Below are 23995 nucleotides of genomic sequence, written 5' to 3'. Positions count from 1 at the left end.
ATGGATGCCACCCTTTCGATAAAATACGGAACGGTTCCGTATTTCACTGAAAGAATAAACGTCTTGTTTTCGACCATTCGACCATATTAATGACCTAAGGCGCGTATTTCTGTGTGTTACCATGTTATAACTAAGTCTATGATTTGATAGAGCAGTCTGACTGAGCGATGGTAGGCACCAGCAGGCTCGTAAGCATTTATTCAAACGGCACTTTTGTACGTTTGCCAGCAGCTGTTAATGACTTCAAGCCTATCAACTCCCGAGATTAGACTGATGTAACCGATGTGAAATGGCTAGCTAGTTAGCAGGTGGGCGCTAATAGCGTTTCAAACGTCACTTGCTCTGAGACTTGGAGTAGTTGTTCCCCTTGCTCTGCATGGGTAACGCTGCTTCGAGGGTGGCTGTTGTCGTTGTGTTCCTGGTTCGAGCCCAGGTAGGAGTGAGGAGAGGTACGGAAGCTATACTGTTACACTGGCAATACTAAAGTTCCTATAAGAACATCTAATAGTCAAAGGTTAATGAAATACAAATGGTATAGAGAGAAATAGTCCTATAATCCCTATAATAACTACAACCTAAAACGTCTTACCTGGGAATATTGAAGACTCCTGTTAAAAGGAACCACCAGCTTTCATATGTTCTCATGTTCTGAATAAGGAACTTAAACGTTAGCTTTCTTACATGGCACATACTGCACTTTTACTTTCTTCTCCAACACTTTGTTTTTGCATTATTTAAACCAAATTGAACATGTTTCATTATTTATTTGAGGCTAAATTGCTTTTATTGATGTATTATATTAAGTTAAAATAAGTGTTAATTCAGTATTGTTGTAATTGTCATTATTACAAATACATTGTAAAAAATTGGCCGATTAATCGGTATCGGTTTTTTTGGGTCCTCCAATAATCGGTATCGGCGTTGAAAAATCCTAATCGGTCGACCTCTATTCCACACAGGTGTGATTCCTGAGTTAATTAAGGGGTCTCAAAGTAGCATAGGGAGTTTAAAGGATGTGTGTCTCAGTCACCAGATCTCAACCCATTTGAACAGTTATGGGAGATTCTGGAGACTGCATTTTCCAACACCATCAACAAATCACCAAATGATGGAATTTCTCATGGAAGAATGGTGTCACACCCCTCCAATAGAGTTCCAGACACATGTAGAATCTATGCCAAGGTGGATTGAAGCTTTTCTGGCAGCTTGTGTTGGCCCAACGCCCTACTAAGTCATGCTATGTTGGTGTTTCCTCCATTATGGCTGTTACAGTGCCTTCAGAAAGTATTCGTATCCCTTGACTTATTCCACATTTTGTTGTGTTACAGGCTGGATTCAAAATGGATGAAATGCATTTGTTTTCTCTCACCCATATACACACAATAACCGATACTGACACATCCATCAAGCTCTGTCACAGGAGGCTGGTGGCATTGAGGAGGACGGGCTCATAGTAATGGCTGGAACGGAACAAATAGAACGCTATCAAACTCATCAAACATGGTTTCTATGTGTTTGATACCATATACTTGAAAATATGAAGAGTGGTAGTAGTATTGTGTTGTATTGGATTTGCCCCAAAAATTACACTTTATAATTGCTTTGCCACATTTTTTGCAGCATTACTTCAGTGCCTTGTTGCAAACAGGATGCATGTTTTGGAATATTTTTTTATTCTGTACAAGCTTCCTTATTTTCACTCTGTCATTTAGGCTGGAATTGCGGAGTAACTACAATGTTGTCGTTCCTCAGTTTTCTCCCATCACAGCCATTAAACTCTGTAAATGTTTTAAAGTCACCACTGGCCTCATGGTGAAATCCTGAACTTATTTAGGCTTGCCATAACAAAGGGGTTGAAAAAGTATTAACTCAAGACATTTCAACTTTTAATCTTTAACAAATTTGTAAACATTTCTACAAACATAATTCCACTTTGACATTATGGGGTATTGTGTATTGAAGGCCAGAGACAAACAATGTGGAAAAGGTCAAGGGGTGTGAATACTTTCTGAAGGCCCTGTACTAGTACATAAAACATAGCATTGCTGGTTTGGGCTATTATGTCCAGATTTTTTGCAATGAACACACACATATGATATTTAAATATGTTGCATTATCATACTAAATGCATAACTGCATCATATTCATGCTGTAGTGGCAGTGTCAACAGAAATTATGGAATAGATCCACATGGTGAACACAGAAGGATGCTGCAACTGTGAGACACATCCATTTACAAAGAGAGAAAAACATAATCGATACTCCATCCACACAGAGAGACAACAGAATAGATACACTATCCACACAGAGAGACAACAGAATAGACACACCATCCACAGAGAGACAACAGAATAGACACTCCATCCACACAGAAAGACAACAGAATAGATACTCCATTTACAAAGAGAGAAAAACAGAATAGACACTCCATCCACACAGAGAGACAACAGAATAGACACTCCATCCACACAGAGAAGCAACATAATAGACACTCCATCCACACAGGGAGGCAACAGAATAGATACTCCATCCACACAGAGAGGCAACAGAATAGATACTCCATCCACATAGAGATACAAGATAATAGATACTCCATCCACACAGAGAGACAACAGAATAGATACTCCATCCACACAGAGAGACAACAGAATAGAAACACCATCCACACAGAGAGACAACAGAATAGACACTCCATCCACACAGAAAGAGAACAGAATAGATACTCCATTTACAAAGAGAGAAAAACAGAATAGATACTCCATCCACACAGAGAGACAACAGAATAGACACTCCATCCACACAGAGAGACAACAGAATAGACACTCCATCCACACAGAGAGGCAACAGAATAGACACTCCATCCACACAGAAAGACAACAGAATAGATACTCCATTTACAAAGAGAGAAAAACAGAATAGACACTCCATCCACACAGAGAGACAACAGAATAGACACTCCATCCACACAGAGAAGCAACATAATAGACACTCCATCCACACAGGGAGGCAACAGAATAGATACTCCATCCACACAGAGAGGCAACAGAATAGATACTCCATCCACATAGAGATACAAGATAATAGATACTCCATCCACACAGAGGCAACTGAATAGATACTCCATCCACACAGAGAGACAACAGAATAGATACTCCATCCACAAAGAGAGACAACAGAATAGAAACACCATCCACACAGAGAGACAACAGAATAGACACTCCATCCACACAGAAAGAGAACAGAATAGATACTCCATTTACAAAGAGAGAAAAACAGAATAGATACTCCATCCACACAGAGAGACAACAGAATAGACACTCCATCCACACAGAGAGACAACAGAATAGACACTCCATCCACACAGAGAGGCAACAGAATAGACACTCCATCCACACAGGGAGGCAACAGAATAGATACTCCATCTACACAGAGAGGCAACAGATTAGATACTCCATCCACATAGAGATACAAGATAATATATATTCCATCCACACAGAGACAACAGAATAGATACTCCATCCACACAGAGAGACAACAGAATAGACACTCCATCCACACAGAGAGGCAACATAATAGACACTCCATCCACACAGGGAGGCAACAGAATAGATACTCCATCCACACAGAGAGGCAACAGAATAGATACTCCATCCACATAGAGATACAAGATAATATATACTCCATCCACACAGAGGCAACAGAATAGATACTCCATCCACACAGAGAGACAACAGAATAGATACTCCATCCACACAGAGGCAACCGAATAGATACTCCATCCACACAGAGAGGCAACAGAATAGATACTCCATCCACACAGAGGCAACAGAATAGATACTCCATCCACACAGAGAGACAACAGAATAGATACTCCATCCACACAGAGAGACAACAGAATAGATACTCCATCCGCACAGAGAGACACCAGAATAGATACTACATCGACACAGTTAAACAACAGAATATATACTCCATCCACACAGTTAAACAACAGAATACATACTCCATCCACACAGTTAAACAACAGAATAGATACTCCATCCACACAGAGAGACAACAGAATAGATACTCCATCCACACAGAGAGACAACAGAATAGACACTCCATCCACACAGAGAGGCAACATAATAGACACTCCATCCACACAGGGAGGCAACAGAATAGATACTCCATCCACACAGAGAGACAACAGAATAGATACTCCATCCACACAGAGAGACAACAGAATAGATACTCCATCCGCACAGAGAGACACCAGAATAGATACTACATCGACACAGTTAAACAACAGAATATATACTCCATCCACACAGTTAAACAACAGAATACATACTCCATCCACACAGTTAAACAACAGAATAGATACTCCATCGACACAGTTAAACAACAGAATATATACGCCATCCACACAGTTAAACAACATAATTTATACTCCATCCGCACAGAGAGGCAACAGAATTGATACTCCATCCACACAGACCGGCAACAGAATAGATACTCCATCCACACAGAGAGACAACAGAATAGATACTCCATCCACACAGAGGCAACATAATAGATACTCCATCCACACAGAGAGACAACAGAATAGACACTCCATCCACACAGTTAAACAACAGAATAGATACTCCATCCACACAGACCGGCAACAGAATAGATACTCCATCAACACAGAGAGACAACAGAATATATACTCCATCCACACAGAGAGACAACAGAATAGATACTCCATCCACACAGTTAAACAACAGAATTGATACTCCATCCACACAGACCGGCAACAGAATATATACTCCATCCACACAGAGAGACAACAGAATAGACACTCCATCCACACAGTTAAACAACAGAATAGATACTCCATCCACACAGTTAAACAACAGGATAGATTCTCCATCCACACAGTTAAACAACAGAATAGACACTCCATCCACACAGAAAGGCAGCAGAATTGATACTCCATCCACACAGAGAGACAACAGAATAGACACTCCATCCACACAGTTAAACAACAGAATAGATACTCCATCCACACAGACCGGCAACAGAATAGATACTCCATCAACACAGAGAGACAACAGAATATATACTCCATCCACACAGAGAGACAACAGAATAGATACTCCATCCACACAGAGGCAACATAATAGATACTCCATCCACACAGAGAGACAACAGAATAGACACTCCATCCACACAGTTAAACAACAGAATAGATACTCCATCCACACAGACCGGCAACAGAATAGATACTCCATCAACACAGAGAGACAACAGAATATATACTCCATCCACACATAGAGACAACAGAATAGATACTCCATCCACATAGAGACAACAGAATATATAATCCATCTATATAGAGACAACAGAATAGACACTCCATCCACACAGTTAAACAACAGAATATATACTCCATCCACACAGAGAGACAACAGAATAGATACTCCATCCGCACAGAGAGACAACAGAATAGATACTCCATCCACACAAGGGCAACAGAATTGATACTCCATCGACACAGTTAATTAAACAACAGAATATATACTCCATCCACACAGTTAAACAATAGAATATATACTCCATCCACACAGTTAAACAACAGAATAGATACTCCATCCACACAGTTAAACAACAGAATTGATACTCCATCCACACAGAGAGGCAACAGAATTGATACTCCATCCACACAGAGGCAACAGAATAGATACTCCATCCACACAGTTAAACAACAGAATAGATACTCCATCCACACAGAGGCAACAGAATAGATACTCCATCGACACAGAGAGACAACAGAATATATACTCCATCCACACAGTTAAACAACAGAATAGATACTCCATCCACACAGAGAGACACCAGAATATATACTCCATCCACACAGAGAGACAACAGAATATATACTCCTTCCACACAGAGAGACAACAGAATAGATATTCCATCCACACAGAGACAACAAAATAGATACTCCACCCACACAGAGAGACAACAGAATTGATACTCCATCCACACAGAGAGACAACAGAATAGAAACTCCATCCACACAGAGAGAAAACAGAATATATACTCCATCCACAGAGAGACAACATAATAGATATCCCATCCACACAGAGAGACAACAAAATAGATACTTCACCCACACAGAGAGGCAACATAATAGATACTCCATCCACACAGAGGCAGCCGAATAGATACTCCATCCACACAGAGAGACAACATATAATAGATACTCCATCCACACAGAGAGACAACAGAATAGATACTCCATCCACACAGAGAGACAACAGAATAGATACTCCATCCGCACAAAGAGACACCAGCATAGATACTCCATCCACACAGAGGCAACAGAATTGATACTCCATCCACACAGCCCGGCAACAGAATAAATACTCCATCGACACAGTTAAACAACAGAATATATACGCCATCCACACAGTTAAACAACATAATTTATACTCCATCCGCACAGAGAGGCAACAGAATTGATACTCCATCCACACAGACCGGCAACAGAATAGATACTCCATCCACACAGAGAGACAACAGAATAGATACTCCATCCACACAGAGGCAACATAATAGATACTCCATCCACACAGAGAGACAACAGAATAGACACTCCATCCACACAGTTAAACAACAGAATAGATACTCCATCCACACAGACCGGCAACAGAATAGATACTCCATCAACACAGAGAGACAACAGAATATATACTCCATCCACACAGAGAGACAACAGAATATATACTCCATCCACACAGTTAAACAACAGAATTGATACTCCATCCACACAGACCGGCAACAGAATATATACTCCATCCACACAGAGAGACAACAGAATAGACACTCCATCCACACAGTTAAACAACAGAATAGATACTCCATCCACACAGTTAAACAACAGGATAGATTCTCCATCCACACAGTTAAACAACAGAATAGACACTCCATCCACACAGAAAGGCAGCAGAACAGATACTCCATTGACTCAGAGAGACAACAGAATATATACTCCATCCACACAGTTAAACAACAGAATAGATACTCCATCTACACAGTTAAACAACATAATAGATATTCCATCCACACAGAGAGACAACAGAATAGATACTCCATCCACACAGAGAGACAACAGAATAGATACTCCATCCACACAGAGAGACAACAGAATGGATACTTCATCCGCACAGAGAGACAACAGAATAGATACTCCATCCACACAAGGGTAACAGAATTGATACTCCAACCACATAGACTGGCAACAGAATAGATACTCCATCGACACAGTTAATTAAACAACAGAATATATACTCCACCACACAGTTAAACAACAGAATATATACTCCATCCACACAGTTAAACAACAGAATAGATATTCCATCCGCACAGAGGCAACAGAATAGATACTCCATTGACACAGAGAGACAACAGAATATATACTCCATCCACACAGAGAGACAACAGAATAGATACTCCATCCACACAGTTAAACAACAGAATAGATACTCCATCCACACAGTTAAACAACAGAATATATACTCCATCCACACAGAGACAACATAATAGATACTCCATCCACACAGAGACAACAGAATAGATACTCCATCGACACAGAGAGACAACAGAATATATACTCCATCCACACAGAGAGACAACAGAATAGATACTCCATCCACACAGTTAAACAACAGAATAGATATTCCATCCACACAGTTAAACAACAGAATAGATACTCCATCCACACAGAGAGACAACAGAATAGATACTCCATCCACACAGAGGCAACAGAATAGATACTCCATCGACACAGAGACAGCAGAATAGACACTCCATCCACACAGTTAAACAACAGAATAGATACTCCATCCACACAGTTAAACAACAGAATAGATACTCCATCCACACAGAGAGACAACAGAATAGATACTCCATCCACACAGAGGCAACAGAATAGATACTCCATCCACACAGTTAAACAACAGAAATCATACTCCATCCACACAGAGGCAACAGAATAGATACTCCATTGACACAGAGAGACAACAGAATATATACTCCATCCACACAGAGAGACAACAGAATAGATACTCCATCCACACAGAGACAACATAATAGATACTCCATCCACACAGAGGCAACAGAATAGATACTCCATCGACACAAAGAGACAACAGAATATATACTCCATCCACACAGTTAAACAACAGAATAGATACTCCATCCACACAGAGAGACAACAGAATAGATACTCCATCCACACAGACGCAACAGAATAGATACTCCATCGACACAGAGACAGCAGAATAGACACTCCATCCACACAGTTAAACAACAGAATAGATACTCCATCCACACAGTTAAACAACAGAATAGATACTCCATCCACACAGAGAGACAACAGAATAGATACTCCATCCACACAGAGGCAACAGAATAGATACTCCATCCACACAGTTAAACAACAGAATTCATACTCCATCCACACAGAGGCAACAGAATAGATACTCCATCCACACAGAGAGACAACAGAATATATACTCCTTCCACACAGAGAGACAACAGAATAGATATTCCATCCACACAGAGAGACAACAGAATAGATATTCCATCCACACAGAGACAACAAAATAGATACTCCACCCACACAGAGAGACAACAGAATAGATACTCCATCCACACAGAGGCAACAGAATATATACTCCATCCACACAGAGAGACAACAGAATATATACTCCTTCCACACAGAGAGACAACAGAATAGATATTCCATCCACACAGAGACAACAAAATAGATACTCCACCCACACAGAGAGACAACAGAATTGATACTCCATCCACACAGAGAGACAACAGAATAGAAACTCCATCCACACAGAGAGAAAACAGAATATATACTCCATCCACAGAGAGACAACATAATAGATATCCCATCCACACAGAGAGACAACAAAATAGATACTTCACCCACACAGAGAGGCAACATAATAGATACTCCATCCACACAGAGGCAGCCGAATAGATACTCCATCCACACAGAGAGACAACATATAATAGATACTCCATCCACACAGAGAGACAACAGAATAGATACTCCATCCACACAGAGAGACAACAGAATAGATACTCCATCCGCACAAAGAGACACCAGCATAGATACTCCATCCACACAGAGGCAACAGAATTGATACTCCATCCACACAGCCCGGCAACAGAATAAATACTCCATCGACACAGTTAAACAACAGAATATATACGCCATCCACACAGTTAAACAACATAATTTATACTCCATCCGCACAGAGAGGCAACAGAATTGATACTCCATCCACACAGACCGGCAACAGAATAGATACTCCATCCACACAGAGAGACAACAGAATAGATACTCCATCCACACAGAGGCAACATAATAGATACTCCATCCACACAGAGAGACAACAGAATAGACACTCCATCCACACAGTTAAACAACAGAATAGATACTCCATCCACACAGACCGGCAACAGAATAGATACTCCATCAACACAGAGAGACAACAGAATATATACTCCATCCACACAGAGAGACAACAGAATAGATACTCCATCCACACAGTTAAACAACAGAATTGATACTCCATCCACACAGACCGGCAACAGAATATATACTCCATCCACACAGAGAGACAACAGAATAGACACTCCATCCACACAGTTAAACAACAGAATAGATACTCCATCCACACAGTTAAACAACAGGATAGATTCTCCATCCACACAGTTAAACAACAGAATAGACACTCCATCCACACAGAAAGGCAGCAGAACAGATACTCCATTGACTCAGAGAGACAACAGAATATATACTCCATCCACACAGTTAAACAACAGAATAGATACTCCATCTACACAGTTAAACAACATAATAGATATTCCATCCACACAGAGAGACAACAGAATAGATACTCCATCCACACAGAGAGACAACAGAATAGATACTCCATCCACACAGAGAGACAACAGAATGGATACTTCATCCGCACAGAGAGACAACAGAATAGATACTCCATCCACACAAGGGTAACAGAATTGATACTCCAACCACATAGACTGGCAACAGAATAGATACTCCATCGACACAGTTAATTAAACAACAGAATATATACTCCACCACACAGTTAAACAACAGAATATATACTCCATCCACACAGTTAAACAACAGAATAGATATTCCATCCGCACAGAGGCAACAGAATAGATACTCCATTGACACAGAGAGACAACAGAATATATACTCCATCCACACAGAGAGACAACAGAATAGATACTCCATCCACACAGTTAAACAACAGAATAGATACTCCATCCACACAGTTAAACAACAGAATATATACTCCATCCACACAGAGACAACATAATAGATACTCCATCCACACAGAGACAACAGAATAGATACTCCATCGACACAGAGAGACAACAGAATATATACTCCATCCACACAGAGAGACAACAGAATAGATACTCCATCCACACAGTTAAACAACAGAATAGATATTCCATCCACACAGTTAAACAACAGAATAGATACTCCATCCACACAGAGAGACAACAGAATAGATACTCCATCCACACAGAGGCAACAGAATAGATACTCCATCGACACAGAGACAGCAGAATAGACACTCCATCCACACAGTTAAACAACAGAATAGATACTCCATCCACACAGTTAAACAACAGAATAGATACTCCATCCACACAGAGAGACAACAGAATAGATACTCCATCCACACAGAGGCAACAGAATAGATACTCCATCCACACAGTTAAACAACAGAAATCATACTCCATCCACACAGAGGCAACAGAATAGATACTCCATTGACACAGAGAGACAACAGAATATATACTCCATCCACACAGAGAGACAACAGAATAGATACTCCATCCACACAGAGACAACATAATAGATACTCCATCCACACAGAGGCAACAGAATAGATACTCCATCGACACAAAGAGACAACAGAATATATACTCCATCCACACAGTTAAACAACAGAATAGATACTCCATCCACACAGAGAGACAACAGAATAGATACTCCATCCACACAGATGCAACAGAATAGATACTCCATCGACACAGAGACAGCAGAATAGACACTCCATCCACACAGTTAAACAACAGAATAGATACTCCATCCACACAGTTAAACAACAGAATAGATACTCCATCCACACAGAGAGACAACAGAATAGATACTCCATCCACACAGAGGCAACAGAATAGATACTCCATCCACACAGTTAAACAACAGAATTCATACTCCATCCACACAGAGGCAACAGAATAGATACTCCATTGACACAGAGAGACAACAGAATATATACTCCATCCACACAGAGAGACAACAGAATAGATACTCCATCCACACAGAGACAACATAATAGATACTCCATCCACACAGAGGCAACAGAATAGATACTCCATCGACACAGAGAGACAACAGAATATATACTCCATCCACACAGTTAAACAACAGAATAGATACTCCATCCACACAGAGAGACAACAGAATAGATACTCCATCCACACAGAGGCAACAGAATAGATACTCCATCGACACAGAGACAGCAGAATAGACACTCCATCCACACAGTTAAACAACAGAATAGATACTCCATCCACACAGAGAGACAACAGAATAGATACTCCATCCATACAGTTAAACAACAGAATAGATACTCCATCCACACAGAGAGGCAACAGAAAAGATACTCCATCCACACAGAGAGACAACAGAATAGATAATCCATCCACATAGAGACAACAGAATAGATACTCCATCCACATAGAGACAACAGAATATATAATCCATCTATATAGAGACAACAGAATAGACACTCCATCCACACAGTTAAACAACAGAATATATACTCCATCCACACAGAGAGACAACAGAATAGATACTCCATCCGCACAGAGAGACAACAGAATAGATACTCCATCCACACAAGGGCAACAGAATTGATACTCCATCGACACAGTTAATTAAACAACAGAATATATACTCCATCCACACAGTTAAACAATAGAATATATACTCCATCCACACAGTTAAACAACAGAATAGATACTCCATCCACACAGTTAAACAACAGAATTGATACTCCATCCACACAGAGAGGCAACAGAATTGATACTCCATCCACACAGAGGCAACAGAATAGATACTCCATCCACACAGTTAAACAACAGAATAGATACTCCATCCACACAGAGGCAACAGAATAGATACTCCATCGACACAGAGAGACAACAGAATATATACTCCATCCACACAGTTAAACAACAGAATAGATACTCCATCCACACAGAGAGACACCAGAATATATACTCCATCCACACAGAGAGACAACAGAATATATACTCCTTCCACACAGAGAGACAACAGAATAGATATTCCATCCACACAGAGACAACAAAATAGATACTCCACCCACACAGAGAGACAACAGAATTGATACTCCATCCACACAGAGAGACAACAGAATAGAAACTCCATCCACACAGAGAGAAAACAGAATATATACTCCATCCACAGAGAGACAACATAATAGATATCCCATCCACACAGAGAGACAACAAAATAGATACTTCACCCACACAGAGAGGCAACATAATAGATACTCCATCCACACAGAGGCAGCCGAATAGATACTCCATCCACACAGAGAGACAACATATAATAGATACTCCATCCACACAGAGAGACAACAGAATAGATACTCCATCCACACAGAGAGACAACAGAATAGATACTCCATCCGCACAAAGAGACACCAGCATAGATACTCCATCCACACAGAGGCAACAGAATTGATACTCCATCCACACAGCCCGGCAACAGAATAAATACTCCATCGACACAGTTAAACAACAGAATATATACGCCATCCACACAGTTAAACAACATAATTTATACTCCATCCGCACAGAGAGGCAACAGAATTGATACTCCATCCACACAGACCGGCAACAGAATAGATACTCCATCCACACAGAGAGACAACAGAATAGATACTCCATCCACACAGAGGCAACATAATAGATACTCCATCCACACAGAGAGACAACAGAATAGACACTCCATCCACACAGTTAAACAACAGAATAGATACTCCATCCACACAGACCGGCAACAGAATAGATACTCCATCAACACAGAGAGACAACAGAATATATACTCCATCCACACAGAGAGACAACAGAATAGATACTCCATCCACACAGTTAAACAACAGAATTGATACTCCATCCACACAGACCGGCAACAGAATATATACTCCATCCACACAGAGAGACAACAGAATAGACACTCCATCCACACAGTTAAACAACAGAATAGATACTCCATCCACACAGTTAAACAACAGGATAGATTCTCCATCCACACAGTTAAACAACAGAATAGACACTCCATCCACACAGAAAGGCAGCAGAACAGATACTCCATTGACTCAGAGAGACAACAGAATATATACTCCATCCACACAGTTAAACAACAGAATAGATACTCCATCTACACAGTTAAACAACATAATAGATATTCCATCACACAGAGAGACAACAGAATAGATACTCCATCCACACAGAGAGACAACAGAATAGATACTCCATCCACACAGAGAGACAACAGAATGGATACTTCATCCGCACAGAGAGACAACAGAATAGATACTCCATCCACACAAGGGTAACAGAATTGATACTCCAACCACATAGACTGGCAACAGAATAGATACTCCATCGACACAGTTAATTAAACAACAGAATATATACTCCACCACACAGTTAAACAACAGAATATATACTCCATCCACACAGTTAAACAACAGAATAGATATTCCATCCGCACAGAGGCAACAGAATAGATACTCCATTGACACAGAGAGACAACAGAATATATACTCCATCCACACAGAGAGACAACAGAATAGATACTCCATCCACACAGTTAAACAACAGAATAGATACTCCATCCACACAGTTAAACAACAGAATATATACTCCATCCACACAGAGACAACATAATAGATACTCCATCCACACAGAGACAACAGAATAGATACTCCATCGACACAGAGACAACAGAATATATACTCCATCGACACAGAGACAGCAGAATAGACACTCCATCCACACAGTTAAACAACAGAATAGATACTCCATCCACACAGTTAAACAACAGAATAGATACTCCATCCACACAGAGAGACAACAGAATAGATACTCCATCCACACAGAGGCAACAGAATAGATACTCCATCCACACAGTTAAACAACAGAAATCATACTCCATCCACACAGAGGCAACAGAATAGATACTCCATTGACACAGAGAGACAACAGAATATATACTCCATCCACACAGAGAGACAACAGAATAGATACTCCATCCACACAGAGACAACATAATAGATACTCCATCCACACAGAGGCAACAGAATAGATACTCCATCGACACAAAGAGACAACAGAATATATACTCCATCCACACAGTTAAACAACAGAATAGATACTCCATCCACACAGAGAGACAACAGAATAGATACTCCATCCACACAGACGCAACAGAATAGATACTCCATCCACACAGAGACAGCAGAATAGACACTCCATCCACACAGTTAAACAACAGAATAGATACTCCATCCACACAGTTAAACAACAGAATAGATACTCCATCCACACAGAGAGACAACAGAATAGATACTCCATCCACACAGAGGCAACAGAATAGATACTCCATCCACACAGTTAAACAACAGAATTCATACTCCATCCACACAGAGGCAACAGAATAGATACTCCATTGACACAGAGAGACAACAGAATATATACTCCATCCACACAGAGAGACAACAGAATAGATACTCCATCCACACAGAGACAACATAATAGATACTCCATCCACACAGAGGCAACAGAATAGATACTCCATCGACACAGAGAGACAACAGAATATATACTCCATCCACACAGTTAAACAACAGAATAGATACTCCATCCACACAGAGAGACAACAGAATAGATACTCCATCCACACAGAGGCAACAGAATAGATACTCCATCGACACAGAGACAGCAGAATAGACACTCCATCCACACAGTTAAACAACAGAATAGATACTCCATCCACACAGAGAGACAACAGAATAGATACTCCATCCATACAGTTAAACAACAGAATAGATACTCCATCCACACAGAGAGGCAACAGAAAAGATACTCCATCCACACAGAGAGACAACAGAATAGATAATCCATCCACATAGAGACAACAGAATAGATACTCCATCCACATAGAGACAACAGAATATATAATCCATCTATATAGAGACAACAGAATAGACACTCCATCCACACAGTTAAACAACAGAATATATACTCCATCCACACAGAGAGACAACAGAATAGATACTCCATCCGCACAGAGAGACAACAGAATAGATACTCCATCCACACAAGGGCAACAGAATTGATACTCCATCGACACAGTTAATTATACAACAGAATATATACTCCATCCACACAGTTAAACAATAGAATATATACTCCATCCACACAGTTAAACAACAGAATAGATACTCCATCCACACAGTTAAACAACAGAATTGATACTCCATCCACACAGAGAGGCAACAGAATTGATACTCCATCCACACAGAGGCAACAGAATAGATACTCCATCCACACAGTTAAACAACAGAATAGATACTCCATCCACACAGAGGCAACAGAATAGATACTCCATCGACACAGAGAGACAACAGAATATATACTCCATCCACACAGTTAAACAACAGAATAGATACTCCATCCACACAGTTAAACAACAGAATAGATACTCCATCCACACAGAGAGACAACAGAATAGATACTCCATCCACACAGAGGCAACAGAATAGATACTCCATCGACACAGAGACAGCAGAATAGACACTCCATCCACACAGTTAAACAACAGAATAGATACTCCATCCACACAGAGAGGCAACAGAAAAGATACTCCATCCACACAGAGAGACAACAGAATAGATACTCCATCCACATAGAGACAACAGAATAGATACTCCATCCACATAGAGACAACAGAATATATAATCCATCTATATAGAGACAACAGAATAGATACTCCATCCACACAGAGGCAACAGAATAGATACTCCATCCACACAGAGCGACAACAGAATAGATACTCCATCCACACAGAGAGACAACAGAATAGATACTCCATCCGCAGAGAGACACCAGAATAGATACTCCATCGACACAGTTAAACAACAGAATATATACTCCATCCACACAGTTAAACAACAGAATAGATACTCCATCCACACAGTTAAACAACATAATAGATATTCCATCCACACAGAGAGACAACAGAATATATACTCCATCCACACAGTTAAACAACAGAATTGACATTCCATCCACACAGAAACAACAGAATAGATACTCCATTGACACAGAGAGACAACAGAATATATACTCCATCCACACAGAGAGACAACAGAATAGATACTCCATCCACACATTTAAACAACAGAATAGATACTCCATCCACACAGTTAAACACCAGAATATATACTCCATCCACACAGAGACAACATAATAGATACTCCATCCACACAGAGGCAACAGAATAGATACTCCATCCACACAGTTAAACAACATAATTCATACTCCATCCACACAGAGGCAACAGAATAGATACTCCATCCACACAGAGGCAACAGAATAGATACTCCATCCACACAGTTAAACAACAGAATTCATACTCCATCCACACAGAGGCAACAGAATAGATCGCTCTGGATAAGAGCGTCTGCTAAATGACTTAAATGTAAATGTAATATTCCATCCACACAGTTAAACAACAGAATAGATACTCCATCCACACAGAGAGACAACAGAATAGATACTCCATCCACACAGAGGCAACAGAATAGATACTCCATCCACACAGTTAAACAACAGAATAGATACTCCATCTACACAGTTAAACAACATAATAGATATTCCATCCACACAGAGAGACAACAGAATAGATACTCCATCCACACAGAGAGACAACAGAATAGATACTCCATCCACACAGAGAGACAACAGAATGGATACTTCATCCGCACAGAGAGACAACAGAATAGATACTCCATCCACACAAGGGTAACAGAATTGATACTCCAACCACATAGACTGGCAACAGAATAGATACTCCATCGACACAGTTAATTAAACAACAGAATATATACTCCACCACACAGTTAAACAACAGAATATATACTCCATCCACACAGTTAAACAACAGAATAGATATTCCATCCGCACAGAGGCAACAGAATAGATACTCCATTGACACAGAGAGACAACAGAATATATACTCCATCCACACAGAGAGACAACAGAATAGATACTCCATCCACACAGTTAAACAACAGAATAGATACTCCATCCACACAGTTAAACAACAGAATATATACTCCATCCACACAGAGACAACATAATAGATACTCCATCCACACAGAGACAACAGAATAGATACTCCATCGACACAGAGAGACAACAGAATATATACTCCATCGACACAGAGACAGCAGAATAGACACTCCATCCACACAGTTAAACAACAGAATAGATACTCCATCCACACAGTTAAACAACAGAATAGATACTCCATCCACACAGAGAGACAACAGAATAGATACTCCATCCACACAGAGGCAACAGAATAGATACTCCATCCACACAGTTAAACAACAGAAATCATACTCCATCCACACAGAGGCAACAGAATAGATACTCCATTGACACAGAGAGACAACAGAATATATACTCCATCCACACAGAGAGACAACAGAATAGATACTCCATCCACACAGAGACAACATAATAGATACTCCATCCACACAGAGGCAACAGAATAGATACTCCATCGACACAAAGAGACAACAGAATATATACTCCATCCACACAGTTAAACAACAGAATAGATACTCCATCCACACAGAGAGACAACAGAATAGATACTCCATCCACACAGACGCAACAGAATAGATACTCCATCCACACAGAGACAGCAGAATAGACACTCCATCCACACAGTTAAACAACAGAATAGATACTCCATCCACACAGTTAAACAACAGAATAGATACTCCATCCACACAGAGAGACAACAGAATAGATACTCCATCCACACAGAGGCAACAGAATAGATACTCCATCCACACAGTTAAACAACAGAATTCATACTCCATCCACACAGAGGCAACAGAATAGATACTCCATTGACACAGAGAGACAACAGAATATATACTCCATCCACACAGAGAGACAACAGAATAGATACTCCATCCACACAGAGACAACATAATAGATACTCCATCCACACAGAGGCAACAGAATAGATACTCCATCGACACAGAGAGACAACAGAATATATACTCCATCCACACAGTTAAACAACAGAATAGATACTCCATCCACACAGAGAGACAACAGAATAGATACTCCATCCACACAGAGGCAACAGAATAGATACTCCATCGACACAGAGACAGCAGAATAGACACTCCATCCACACAGTTAAACAACAGAATAGATACTCCATCCACACAGAGAGACAACAGAATAGATACTCCATCCATACAGTTAAACAACAGAATAGATACTCCATCCACACAGAGAGGCAACAGAAAAGATACTCCATCCACACAGAGAGACAACAGAATAGATAATCCATCCAAATAGAGACAACAGAATAGATACTCCATCCACATAGAGACAACAGAATATATAATCCATCTATATAGAGACAACAGAATAGACACTCCATCCACACAGTTAAACAACAGAATATATACTCCATCCACACAGAGAGACAACAGAATAGATACTCCATCCGCACAGAGAGACAACAGAATAGATACTCCATCCACACAAGGGCAACAGAATTGATACTCCATCGACACAGTTAATTAAACAACAGAATATATACTCCATCCACACAGTTAAACAATAGAATATATACTCCATCCACACAGTTAAACAACAGAATAGATACTCCATCCACACAGTTAAACAACAGAATTGATACTCCATCCACACAGAGAGGCAACAGAATTGATACTCCATCCACACAGAGGCAACAGAATAGATACTCCATCCACACAGTTAAACAACAGAATAGATACTCCATCCACACAGAGGCAACAGAATAGATACTCCATCGACACAGAGAGACAACAGAATATATACTCCATCCACACAGTTAAACAACAGAATAGATACTCCATCCACACAGTTAAACAACAGAATAGATACTCCATCCACACAGAGAGACAACAGAATAGATACTCCATCCACACAGAGGCAACAGAATAGATACTCCATCGACACAGAGACAGCAGAATAGACACTCCATCCACACAGTTAAACAACAGAATAGATACTCCATCCACACAGAGAGGCAACAGAAAAGATACTCCATCCACACAGAGAGACAACAGAATAGATACTCCATCCACATAGAGACAACAGAATAGATACTCCATCCACATAGAGACAACAGAATATATAATCCATCTATATAGAGACAACAGAATAGATACTCCATCCACACAGAGGCAACAGAATAGATACTCCATCCACACAGAGCGACAACAGAATAGATACTCCATCCACACAGAGAGACAACAGAATAGATACTCCATCCGCACAGAGAGACACCAGAATAGATACTCCATCGACACAGTTAAACAACAGAATATATACTCCATCCACACAGTTAAACAACAGAATAGATACTCCATCCACACAGTTAAACAACATAATAGATATTCCATCCACACAGAGAGACAACAGAATATATACTCCATCCACACAGTTAAACAACAGAATTGACATTCCATCCACACAGAAACAACAGAATAGATACTCCATTGACACAGAGAGACAACAGAATATATACTCCATCCACACAGAGAGACAACAGAATAGATACTCCATCCACACATTTAAACAACAGAATAGATACTCCATCCACACAGTTAAACACCAGAATATATACTCCATCCACACAGAGACAACATAATAGATACTCCATCCACACAGAGGCAACAGAATAGATACTCCATCCACACAGTTAAACAACAGAATTCATACTCCATCCACACAGAGGCAACAGAATAGATACTCCATCCACACAGAGGCAACAGAATAGATACTCCATCCACACAGTTAAACAACAGAATTCATACTCCATCCACACAGAGGCAACAGAATAGATCGCTCTGGATAAGAGCGTCTGCTAAATGACTTAAATGTAAATGTAATATTCCATCCACACAGTTAAACAACAGAATAGATACTCCATCCACACAGAGAGACAACAGAATAGATACTCCATCCACACAGAGGCAACAGAATAGATACTCCATCCACACAGTTAAACAACAGAATTCATACTCCATCCACACAGAGGCAACAGAATAGATACTCCATTGACACAGAGAGACAACAGAATATATACTCCATCCACACAGAGAGACAACAGAATAGATACTCCATCCACACAGTTAAACAACAGAATAGATACTCCATCCACACAGAGACAACATAATAGATACTCCATCCACACAGAGGCAACAGAATAGATACTCCATCGGCACAGAGAGACAACAGAATATATACTCCATCCACACAGTTAAACAACAGAATATATACTCCATCCACACAGAGAGACAACAGAATAGATACTCCATCCACACAGAGGCAACAGAATAGATACTCCATCGACACAGAGACAGCAGAATAGACACTCCATCCACACAGTTAAACAACAGAATAGATACTCCATCCACACAGAGAGACAACAGAATAGATACTCCATCCACACAGAGACAGCAGAATTGACACTCCATCCACACAGTTAAACAACAGAATAGATACTCCATCCACACAGAGAGGCAACAGAAAAGATACTCCATCCACACAGAGAGACAACAGAAGAGATACTCCATCCACATAGAGACAACAGAATAGATACTCCATCCACATAGAGACAACAGAATATATAATCCATCCATATAGAGACAGCAGAATAGACACTCCATCCACACAGTTAAACAACAGAATAGATACTCCATCCACACAGAGAGACAACAGAATAGATACTCCATCGACACAGTTAAACAACAGAATATATACTCCATCCACACAGTTAAACAACAGAATAGATACTCCATCCACACAGTTAAACAACATAATAGATATTCCATCCACACAGAGAGACAACAGAATATATACTCCATCCACACAGTTAAACAACAGAATTGATATTCCATCCACACAGAGGCAACAGAATAGATACTCCATTGACACAGAGAGACAACAGAATATATACTCCATCCACACAGAGAGACAACAGAATAGATACTCCATCCACACAGTTAAACAACAGATTAGATACTCCATCCACACAGTTAAACACCAGAATATATACTCCATCCACACAGAGACAACATAATAGATACTCCATCCACACAGAGACAACATAATAGATACTCCATCCACACAGAGGCAACAGAATAGATACTCCATCGACACAGAGAGACAACAGAATATATACTCCATCCACACAGTTAAACAACAGAATTGATATTCCATCCACACAGTTAAACAACAGAATAGATACTCCATCCACACAGAGAGACAACAGAATAGATACTCCATCCACACAGAGGCAACAGAAAAGATACTCCATCCACACAGTTAAACAACAGAATAGATACTCCATCCACACAGAGACAACATAATAGATACTCCATCCACACAGAGGCAACAGAATAGATACTCCATCGACACAGAGAGACAACAGAATATATACTCCATCCACACAGTTAAACAACAGAATAGATACTCCATCCACACAGAGAGACAACGGAATAGATACTCCATCCACACAGAGGCAACAGAATAGATACTCCATCGACACAGAGACAGCAGAATAGACACTCCATCCACACAGTTAAACAACAGAATAGATACTCCATCCACACAGAGAGACAACAGAATAGATACTCCATCCACACAGAGACAGCAGAATTGACACTCCATCCACACAGTTAAACAACAGAATAGATACTCCATCCACACAGAGAGGCAACAGAAAAGATACTCCATCCACACAGAGAGACAACAGAAGAGATACTCCATCCACATAGAGACAACAGAATTGATACTCCATCGACACAGTTAATTAAACAACAGAATATATACTCCATCCACACAGTTAAACAATAGAATAGATACTCCATCCACACAGTTAAACAACAGAATTGATACTCCATCCACACAGAGAGGCAACAGAATTGATACTCCATCCACACAGAGGCAACAGAATAGATACTCCCTCCACACAGTTAAACAACAGAATAGATACTCCATCCACACAGAGGCAACAGAATAGATACTCCATCGACACAGAGAGACAACAGAATATATACTCCATCCACACAGTTAAACAACAGAATAGATACTCCATCCACACAGTTAAACAACAGAATAGATACTCCATCCACACAGAGAGACAACAGAATATATACTCCATCCACACAGAGGCAACAGAATAGATACTCCATCGACACAGAGACAGCAGAATAGACACTCCATCCACACAGTTAAACAACAGAATAGATACTCCATCCACACAGAGAGGCAACAGAAAAGATACTCCATCCACACAGGTGGACAACAGAATAGATACTCCATCCACATAGAGACAACAGAATAGATACTCCATCCACATAGAGACAACAGAATATATAATCCATCTATATAGAGACAACAGAATAGACACTCCATCCACACATTTAAACAACAGAATAGATACTCCATCCACACAGTTAAACAACCGAATATATACTTCATCCACACAGAGAGACAACAGAATAGACACTCCATCCACACATTTAAACAACAGAATAGATACTCCATCCACACAGAGAGACAACAGAATAGATACTCCATTCACACAAAGAGACAACAGAATAGATACTCCATCCACACAGAGAGACAACAGAATAGATACTCCATCCACACAGAGAGACAACCGAATATATACTCCATCCACACAGAGAGACAACAGAATAGATACTCCATTCACACAAAGAGACAACAGAATAGATACTCCATCCACACAGAGAGACAACAGAATAGATACTCCATCCACACAGAGAGACAACCGAATATATACTCCATCCACACAGAGAGACAACAGAATAGATACTCCATCCACACAGAGAGACAACAGAATGGATACTCCATCCACACAGAGAGACAACCGAATAGATACTCCATCCACACAGAGAGACAACAGAATAGATACTCCATCCACACAGAGAGACAACAGAATGGATACTCCATCCACACAGAGAGACAACCGAATAGATACTCCATCCACACAGAGAGACAACAGAATAGATACTCCATCCACACAGAGAGACAACAGAATGGATACTCCATCCACACAGAGAGACAACCGAATAGATACTCCATTCACATTGAGAGACAACAGAATGGATACTTACATAAGGGCCTGCATCCAATGAGTCTGCGTTGACGATGACAGGGGGAGGGTTCACCTGCAAAGATAGAGGAAGAGATACAACATTACCTCAGTGTGTGTGTGTGGCAGCTAGGAGCCAGTAAGTGAATGCCATGGGAACAGTCGTTGTGTGTGTCTCGCTGGGGATGGGTGGAGGATGGCTACAGTAGGTGTGACGACTGAGAATGAGAAGTGGGGAAAAGAGACCCGTGGTGTTATTATTGCCTGCTTCCTGTGTTAGACTCCATTTGAACAAACTGTGTGTGTGTTGGGACCATTGGGCCATCACCTAGGATATCACAATCATCTTTTCCTGTCCGCTACTTTCACTAC

At 40.4% G+C, this 23995-nt stretch overlaps 1 protein-coding gene across 6 annotated transcripts in view; it reads right to left on the bottom strand.

Annotated features, from left to right (window-relative positions):
• Nucleotides 1-23995, bottom strand: part of LOC124011070 (disks large homolog 3-like) — a 174922-nt gene that overhangs the window by 52814 nt on the left and 98113 nt on the right. For all 6 annotated transcript variants that reach the window (XM_046324044.1, XM_046324046.1, XM_046324048.1 and 3 more), the window contains one exon: nt 23646-23699. In XM_046324044.1, coding sequence (XP_046180000.1) covers nt 23646-23699 — 54 coding nt within the window. The remainder of the gene's footprint in view (nt 1-23645; nt 23700-23995) is intronic.

Source organism: Oncorhynchus gorbuscha, linkage group LG23, assembly GCF_021184085.1.
Source record: "Oncorhynchus gorbuscha isolate QuinsamMale2020 ecotype Even-year linkage group LG23, OgorEven_v1.0, whole genome shotgun sequence".
NCBI lineage: Eukaryota > Metazoa > Chordata > Actinopteri > Salmoniformes > Salmonidae > Oncorhynchus > Oncorhynchus gorbuscha.
The sequence above is the reverse complement of the archived record's forward strand: the minus strand, read 5'-3'. Positions and strand labels throughout refer to the sequence as shown.